The following is a 9,855-nucleotide window of genomic DNA, read 5'->3' on the forward strand; positions in this document are numbered from 1 at the left end:
AATTTTAAAAACATTATATGTGATTGGTCGTATAATCCTCGTTATATAGATATTTATTTATGAGAGATCTTTAATTTAATTAAAAGTGTAAGAAAAATTGTTAAAATCATTTTTTTTTGATAAAAAATAATTGATGAAATTCTGAATGGAATATGTATTATAATTTTTTTTATGGGGAGAGTATTAAATATGTAGGAGGTGGACGAATTTCTTCATATATATATATATATTATATTAATTTATTTATTTATACTATTTTAGTATTTTCATTTATTTACTAATAAATAAGGATTCACTAATCTTGTTACATATGAATCTAGGTAAAAAAAGAAATATAGGTTTAATAACTAAAAAATAAGATTCTAAAAAAATATTCTTTGAATATTAAAATTATGTATTGAATTTAAATTATTGTATTCATAATTCAAAAAGTTTTTTTAATGATTGTTGAAGAACTAAAATAAAAAATAGAGTATAGTTATGATAATTATTATATAAGGTGAATTGAATATTAAAATTGATTTACGATGTAAAAATTATAATATTATATTTATTTATATAAAAATTATAAAATTGAAGTGATATTTAAATTTAAAATGATTATAAATACGATGAAAATTATATAAAACTTCATGAATAATTAAAAAGTAATATGAAAATAGATTTTTAAAAAAATTTAATTATCTTTTAGATTTATTTTTATGTAATTTTTGTCATTTTTATGACACTTTTTGATTTGATTGTATTTATGTTCGATAATTTTCATGTAATTGAATATTAGGAGATGAGTTTTATGTCTTAAATCAGTCAAAAATAATTTAAAATTATGTCTCAAAAATAAAAATAATTATTATTAAAAAAAACTAAATTAACTTAAAATAAAAAAATAAAGAATTAAAATAAATATTTTAATTATTCAAATTTCAAATTTGGGTTAAGTTGCAAATACAAAAGTCACAGTGTGAATGTCTATTTGGGGCCCAAATCGGAAGCAGGCAGTGGATGCGTGCTAGTTGCTAGTTTATAGTACTGAAACGAGGGTCGTTGTTGCCATCTTTCTCGCTCCCACGTTTTCATTTTGCAGTTCAAACATTCTCGTGCTCTTCCTCTGGTAACACTTCTTCTTGCTACCTTTGCTTCATTTTCTTATGCTATTTCTTTTGTTATAAATATAATAATTTTATGCTTTATGCCATTTGTTTCGCTTTCTCCAAACGAGATGTTGATTGTGCAGTTCAATAAAATCTTATGCTTTAAGCTTAGATGTTCCCAATGGTCTTTCGATATTTCCCATCCATTTGTATCAGAGTTGTTTCGGTCTTTTATGCTGTTTCAATTATAAATCCTTGTAGCTTGTTTTTCTAAGTTCTGACATGTAAGTTGCCAGATAAGAAGAAACCCCCCAAAAGTATAGATAACAGTGATTAGAAAAATTAGTTAAAACTTAATGAAATGGAAATTGCATCTGAAGCCATATGCAGAAATTAGATATTTTCTGAAAGAGTCTCTAATATAGCATAGGATTTGTTCATTTCTGTATTAATAAATCAAATTGTTGTTTAGGTTTGTGGCTTCATGCTGGTGTCTTTGGTTTAGCCATAGTTGTTCCCTGGCCTGGTCAGTGATTCTTGAGTCTTGAGCCAGTCCATTTTCTGGGTTGTTAAGCATTCCGTATTTTAAAACATTGCCTTCTACCAGTCATATTCTTGTCACTTCTAAAAAATGGAAAACTCAGATACAATGCTGACAACTTCATCCCTGCCTCCACCACCTCCAGTAGCTGCGGAGGAGCCAGAGCCCAAGAAGTTGAAGATGTCCACCACGACTTCTGATGATGAAGAATGCACAACTGCCACAGGCACCAAGATAAGATACAAGCGCCGTAAGGTAGCTATTTTCTTTGCTTACTGTGGTGTTGGCTATCAGGGTATGCAGAAAAACCCTGGTGCAAAGACCATTGAAGGCGATCTAGAAGAAGCTTTATATATGTCTGGAGCTGTACCTGAACAGGATCGTGGAATTCCTAAACGGTACGACTGGGCTCGCTCAGCTAGAACAGATAAAGGAGTTAGTGCTGTTGGTCAGGTTGTCTCAGGCCGATTCTATATTGATCCACCTGGCTTTGTTGACCGCCTTAATTCAAATCTTACATCTCAGATAAGGATCTTTGGTTACAAGCGTGTGACAGCTTCTTTTAATGCCAAGAAGTTCTGTGACCGGAGGAGGTATGTCTATCTCATTCCTGTATTTGCTCTTGATCCAAATTGTCATCGTGATACTGTCATGGCTAGTTTGGGATCTGGAAATGAGCTTGTTAAGTGTTTGGAGTGTTCTGAGAGAGGCCGAAAGGTGGTAGGATTAGTTGGTAATCGTAAGCACAATCTGGAACTAGAAGCTATGGATATTGATGCTGGTATTTCATCAAACACAAATGCTGTGGTTGATTCTGCAGTTACAGGTGATGTGGAGCTTTCTTTGAGCAAAGGTGATGATAATCATTTAAATGAGGAATTTGGGAATGATACTACGGGTGACTTGAGCTCTAAAACTGATCTTGAGACTGTGATTCCTGATTGTGAAGAGGGTACTCCTTTGAATGGTGAATCTGTGAAAAATTCAGACATCCTTGAGGAAGAAAAAGTGAATGGAGAGGATGAGTCTACCGATGGAAGTGGGTTCTGTTATGGTGAGAAGGAGAGGGAGAGATTTAATAAAATTTTAAAGTATTTTGTAGGGACTCATAATTTCCATAACTTCACTACTAGAACAAAAGCTGAGGACCCTGCTGCTCGTCGATACATTATTTCATTCAATGCAAACACCACTCTTGTAGTTGAGGGTATGGAATTTGTAAAGTGTGAGGTTGTGGGACAGAGCTTCATGCTTCATCAGATACGGAAGATGATTGGGTTGGCGGTGGCAATCATGAGAAATTGTGCACCAGAGTCACTTATTGATAAAGCTTTGCAGCAGTGAGTACAACTTCTATTGTTTGGGTTATCTATAAGTTTCTATTTGAAATTCAGTGTGATTCTCGTTGGATGTATTTTTTATTTTTTCACTTTTGTTTTCCTAAATGCAGGGATGTTAACATTAATGTGCCTACTGCCCCTGAGGTTGGATTATATTTGGATGAGTGCTTCTTTTCTTCATATAACCAGAAGTGGAAAGATAGCCATGAAGAATTGTCAATGAAAGATTATGAGAAAGAAGCTGAGGAGTTCAAAATGAAGTACATATATTCTCATATCTCTTCCACGGAACAGAAGGAAGGAACTGTTGCTCTTTGGTTACATTCTTTGAACCATATAAATTATCCAGATCTGCGCATTGTCAATGAGGAAGCAATCCCTGATAACAAGGGAGCCGATATTGAAGAAGCCGTAACTAATAACAAGAGTGCAGATGTCGAAGAAACCATCAATTATAACAAGAGAGTTGATGTTGAAGAAGCCATCAATGATAACAAGGGAGCTGATATTGAAGAAGCCATCACTGATAACAAGAGAGCTGACATTGAAGAAGCTGTCAATCATAACAAGAGAGCTACCACTGAAGAAGCCATCAATGATAACAAGAGAGCTGATATTGAAGAAACCATCACTGATAACAAGAGAGCTGATATTGAAGAAGCCATCACTGATGACAAGAGAGTTGATATTGAAGAAGCCATCACTGATAACAAGTGTTGATCTTGAAGTTGTGACTGTGTTCTATGTTTGTCATTCAATGTGAGCTCTTTCTTTCTTATATTTTCACTTATTCTTATTGATTATTATTCACCTAACACCCTGCATTGCAACATATACAAATACACAAGATCTCTGTGTGTCCATCACTTGGTAAAGACAAAAAATAAAAGAATATTTCCGTTATAAAGTTTAAACCATGACTAAGCAATGACCATATATTTGTGCTATAAATTGAGTTCCACTGTGAAAGAAACACCTATATAGCACTTGCAAATATATGACTTACGAAATTTGTTTGCCTCTTTCATCTTGTATTTATGTAGCATTTGGACATTTCATCTACTATTTATGATCTTGTCGGTTAATACAGGTTTTGTTGCAATGTCAATTGTCAACAGGTGATTTCAACTTGGCATGCTTTCTATATATATTTTATTGCGCCCACAACTAAATGCATTGTTGTATATTTTCAACGATTATAGACAAAGAATCATTAATGTTAAAGAAGCACATAATACCTAATTAGAAGTCATTCATTAATACAAGTTAACAGTTCCTTTTGCTCTCTGGAAGGTTGTCAACGACATCATACAATGATTTTAAACAAATTTACTAGAAAATGTCGTGGATATGTTGTCTGTGCATGCATTGAAACTGATAGTAATTCTATGGATATATCTTCCAAGTTTACTTACATAAGCAAGATTAGGCTGATGTTTATTCTGAGAGTATTTTTTATATGATATTTGTGATACTGTATACCTTATAGAAAGGTGTGGAATTTTAAATCTTTCTTTGTGAAAAGTAATTTATATTTTTCATCATCCTATTATTATATTTGATCTGCCCTTCAATCTCCTTTTCTTCGTTCTTAAGTTAGTTATTCTTTGATTCGAGAATATTGATTATAGTGTAGGAAAACATTGTGTTTTTATTTTGATATCTCATTACCAGCATTCCCCTTAATTCACACCAGGAAAAGAGGCGGTATGTGCTTCTTTATTTGAAGAAAAAATTAGTGGGTGATTACTCAAAGAATGTGAGAAAAGTATACATAACAAGAAAAACTAATAGAAGTATAGATACCACTGTTCTTATTTTAATTGAAAAATTTACGGGGAAGTTGTTTAAAATTAAAAAAATTAATAGAAGCAATTAAGCTTTTATGCATTCCAAATTTTCAATCTAGACACTACCTCATATTTTCAAGCTGTGTACTTCCCCAAATCTCTGATACTATTCATATCTGCGTCTCATATTTTGATTAGGGATCTCGTCAACACAGCAAAATTTGTTAACAAGCAGAACGGTGAAAAAATTGTTTTGCTTTCAGATTTTTGGTCTCTGAACTGAACAAACACTAAAGTGACGTGTTTAGGTAAGTGCTTGTAGAATTAATTTTGAATAAAATTGATTTTGAAATGAAGTGATTCATATTTAGTTTTAGTCCTAGAAGCATGTTTGGTGTATACATTGTGCAATTTTTTCACTTCACTTAAAACTATTTTTTATCACTTTAGGTCAAACCGACGTTTGAAAACAAAAACAATTTTGTCTAACAGTAAGTAAACATACATATCTTTACTAAACGTTTCCTTAAATTCACACAGAAAACGCAGTCGCAACCTTTGAGCTATTTGTTGTGGCCATAGCAGCATGCAGCAGCTTGAAATGCTTTGCAGCACCACCACCACCACTAAAACCATTCAAACTAAGACTCACCATACCTAGTTCAATCTTGTCAAGAAATAAAAGAATTGCCCGCGTGCAGAGTTGTGAATTTTGCTGTGTTTTTGTTATTAAATCTATGGTCTTTATTCACAACAAACACCAAAAATTACTTTTTATTCTATACGATGAAAACAACATTCAGATGAAATTTTATTTTGTTTCACTTTCTGAAAATTACTGTTTTCATGTATACACATGACCACTCCATCATACAGGCTCATCTGAAAAATTTTATTAACAGTAAATCCACCAGTTGTTTCGTCTTTTGAGAGTAAAAAATGATTTACTGATACATAAAGTACAGGCATTGTAATCCAAATACAGGATACCAAACATGTCAACCATTGAAAGGATAACAAGAAAATAACCAGGATATGTAAAGTTTAAATTAAGCTCTTATTCGATAACTTATTACATGAGTTTGTGCCATATATTTATCTTGAAACTTATTGGAATAAGCTAAAAAGAATTTACAGCGGTCATAAATTATTTTTATAAGCTTATATAAACTCTATAAAAAGCTTTCGAACACCCTCAAACATTCCTCATCTGCAAAGAAGAAAGGGTAATACTAGTGCAATACTCAGTATGGACAACTTACTCATACATGAGAAACAAAAATTAATTAAATCTGAATGTTACATGTTCAATCGTTAAGCCCCTACCCAGATGATATCTTTTGGTTAAACATTGTCTATAGAACAACAATGCGAACAATTAAAATCTGCCTCTTGCCAAATAAATATGTTATTAACAGAACTCCTTCCAAAACATGATTAACGACAATGTTGTGCATGTAACAGAACCAGTAAATCCATCACAGTAAAAGCCAATGTTATCTTACATAACCACAAACTAAAATTCAGTACATTCAACAAGAATAAAACAGTAGAGAGTGGAGACACTCTATACCAGTAACCACAATCAGTTTCTCCCAAGAGGAAGAGACCTACAAGTAAATGTCTCTTTAAAGTCAGACTTCTTCGAAGAAGTGAAAATGGACGCATACACATCCTTTGTAGCATTCGCCGGCGCCTTATCAGAAGCCTTGAAGCGCTTCGGAGCACCACCACCATTACCATTAGCAACCTTTCCATTTCCTTCCACCTTAGCAGAAACCCTCTCCACAGCCTTAACATCAACACCATGCTTAGTACCACTCAACCTCGTTCCTTCCAAACCCACAGCATCATCATTCTTAACCTTCCTATTCTTCTTCTCCCTAACCTTAGCCCTCTCCTCCTGCATCCTCTCCCTCAAAACCGCCACCTCCTCATCACTCCCATTGATCACAATCTTGTCCACGTCAGCATCATACTCCTTGTGACAAACCAAACACGCCGAGGACTTAACCTCCCTCAGAGCCTTGGCACTCAACACATGCCCACAATTTCTCAGCGCGAAAAACCTATACTTTCCGTTCAACTCAAGCCCCGCAACGGGGCACTGAAACCTTGCCCCATCGTCAGAGCCAGGAATTGCATCAAGCTGAATGTTAATCATATCTTTCAAACCCTTTATGTGTCCAAATTCCTTTGGAAGCTTCTTCCCCAACAAAGCTTCCACCAGCGCTTCCTTGTTGAAAATATTCCCCAATTTATCAATCACGCAGGGTTCCCTGAGGGGCTCGTTGGAGAGGGCGCAATTGTGCCACTTCGAGAGGCGCTGTTCGTTGGGGTCCACCTTGTCGGGCTTCTTCTCGGAGTACATGTGGAGGTAGCAGTCGCGGGACTCGGCGCCGGTAGCGCCGCCGTCTCCGCCGCCGCCGAGGAGGCGTGTGCGGAGGGAGAGGGTGGAGAGAGGGGGTAATTGGGAGAGAGGGGTTTGGTCGGAGAGGGGCTTGCCATTGAGGGTGAAGTAGTGGAATTGGTGAGATTGGGGGAAAAGGGAGTGTTTGAGATCGGAGAGGGTTTCGTGGTTGGTTGTGAATTGAGGGGAAATTCGGAGGTCCGGTGACTGCAGCAGGATTTGGAAGGATTTAGGATGCATTGTGAAGGATTTGGAGATTGAAGGAGTGTGATCGATTCGGGATTTTCAATGGGCGGAACCCTAGATGTGGATGATATATGATCCCTGGCGGTAACACACTTTCACGACGGATTTCGTTGAGGAATGGAGGTATATCCGTACAAGTCGATAACCTGCCTTTGATTTTATTATTTTTGTTTTTAATCCTCTAAATTATATATATATATTTTTAGATACTGTATTTTATTTAAATAAAAAAAAATTATAGTTATAAGAAAATTAGATGATTTAATATACGTGCAAGAATTATAATAGAAAAGAGAGTTCGTTAAGCTTTTTTTTTTTTTTTTTAAAGAAAAGTTGTAATTATTAAAGAAGATGTAAGAATGATAAATAAAGATATTAATAAATAAATAAAAGTTATGGTTATTAAAATTTAAATATATTGTAAAAAAAACACGAACCAAAAAATAATATATTTTTTTATTTTTGAAAATTAGTTATAAGTATAAATAAATTACAAATCAATAATAAAGAGATATTATATGTTTGTATAGTTTTTTAAAATAAAAATTAACAAAAAAAATGAAATAATTAATTAAGTGATTGTGTGTGTTCTTTTTAGTATATAAGATGTAAAAAAGAAAAAAAAAAGAAATATTAAAAAAAATTCATGAAATCAACTAAACTCGTAAACGAATCAAACCAATAGTATCAGCTAGTAACAAGGAGTTAAAAAAATCAAACTCAACTATTAAACTCTTAAGATCCTCCTAAGACGATGTGTCTTTTTTGGCCAAAGCATCTGTACACATATTGTCATTTCCAATAATATGTGACAGAGAGCAATTTCAACTATTTAGAAGACTTTGAATTTCTACTAACTCATTTGTGTAACAATGAGTAATGGGATAACCCTGATTTATAATATAAACAAGAGTAAGCGAATCTGAATAACAACATATCCTTCGAAAACCTTTCTCTCAACACAAATGTAATCCATGCAACAACACCAACATCTCCACATGTAATACCCATGTCTCATGAATCCAAGACGAACTACACAAGCGTCCCATGCAACCAAATAGAAATGAACTCGCATCATCCCTACACAAACACACCAAATAATGGTGTGTTTGGATGAAGAATTTCACAAATTCAAGGAATTTTAAATTCTTGATATTTGAATTACTTTGATTTCAATTTCCATCATTCTTAAAATATTTTGTTTGGATAAGTCAATTCAAATTTCTCAAATTTTAAATTGTTGGGTTAAATATGATAATTTGATTCTACCATGATAAATTTGATTTTAAAAATATATTTATATGTTGAGATTCTTAAATTAAATTTTATAAAACTAAATATTAGCTAATTTCTAAATATTTAATAATTTTAAAAATTAATATTAGATAATATTTAATAATTTTAAAAATATTTTTAAATATTCAATAATTAAAAATATGAAGAGATATGAGATAAGATAAAATATATAAGTGAAATATGAAGAAAAAAAATGAGGAATTTCAAATTCTTACTTTTTTGGGAGAATTTGAAATTCTACTATTTCAAAGAATTTCACAAATGCTTGAATTTCAAATTCTTTATAAATTCTCCATCCAAACAAGGTATTTCACCTCAAAGAATTTGAAATTCTTCAAATAAATGAATTACTCCATTTAAATTCCCCATCCAAACACACTATTATGACTTCTCCAAACACACTTCCATCAACATGTAGAGCAATAAAACACAAAAGGTCTTGAACATGCCACAGCCAAAGGAATTATTAGCATACCAACAATTCTAGGGACCTCAAACGCAACACATAACCATCTCTAAAGAGAAAAAATTTGTTGGTAGATAGCCTAAGCCTCCATGCTACACTGTTCAAGCACCAAAAGATTTCGGCTATACCAAATCCACCAAAGGATAATGAAGAATAAAACACTCTCAACGCCTCTATTGTTCCAGCCAAGTCATTTAATGAACCCCAAGAAAATTGTTCCTCACATAGACCAACCCCAAACATTGCCAAACTCTCAAGACTATAGAAAAGGCAATGTTCCATAGTTTCAACAACTTTATTACACCTTAGGCAAGAAATTGAGATGGGTAACCCACAATGAGCTAATACATCACACGGCGGGATGACCTGATGACTAAGTTGCCATATAAAGTCCTGTACATCCAGAGGGAGTGTTAACATCCAAATCCACTTCCATGAAAAACCATGCATTGACGTTTGATTCCTCTTTAACCAATCATACACCAATTTCACAATATAAACACCTAGGACATGGCACCTCCATATCCATAGATTTGACACACCAACATTAAAACGATTGTGTGTGATTATTCAAGGATGAGGGGTTGTAATATGAAGAAATAAATTTTGCAAAAAATAACATAATAATTATTTTTCTAAGATTTATGTATGAATCATATGATACATTATTGGTGT

The 9,855-nt window shown here is 33.4% G+C and overlaps 2 protein-coding genes across 9 annotated transcripts; one reads left to right on the forward strand and one right to left on the reverse strand.

Annotated features, from left to right (window-relative positions):
* The first annotated feature begins 965 nt into the window (after positions 1-965).
* Positions 966-6,767, forward strand: LOC109787953 (uncharacterized). Of its 8 annotated transcripts, XR_002238659.3 has the most exons (5): positions 986-1,111; positions 1,564-2,972; positions 3,083-3,731; positions 4,961-5,070; positions 5,303-6,767. XR_002238659.3 is itself a non-coding variant. In XM_020346564.3 (4 exons), the coding sequence occupies exons 2-3, from the start codon at positions 1,723-1,725 to the stop codon at positions 3,690-3,692; spliced, it is 1,860 nt and encodes a 619-aa protein (XP_020202153.1). In that variant the 5' UTR covers positions 986-1,111; positions 1,564-1,722; the 3' UTR covers positions 3,693-3,731; positions 5,303-6,767. The 8 variants fall into 8 exon arrangements, 7 of the variants coding, with proteins under 7 accessions (XP_020202155.1, XP_020202154.1, XP_020202153.1 ...); XM_020346564.3 differs by lacking the exon at positions 4,961-5,070; XM_020346563.3 differs by lacking the exons at positions 4,961-5,070; positions 5,303-6,767 and adding an exon at positions 4,063-4,521.
* LOC109787944 (RTF2 RING-finger protein) lies at positions 6,221-7,412 on the reverse strand. The gene has a single exon (XM_020346551.3). It carries the CDS (start codon positions 7,410-7,412, stop codon positions 6,348-6,350), a length of 1,065 nt encoding a protein of 354 aa, XP_020202140.1. The 3' UTR covers positions 6,221-6,347.
* Positions 7,413-9,855: the final 2,443 nt, after the last annotated feature.

The sequence above is a fragment of the Cajanus cajan genome, chromosome 5, assembly GCF_000230855.2.
Source record: "Cajanus cajan strain Asha chromosome 5, NIPB_CcT2T_4, whole genome shotgun sequence".
Lineage (NCBI taxonomy): Eukaryota > Viridiplantae > Streptophyta > Magnoliopsida > Fabales > Fabaceae > Cajanus > Cajanus cajan.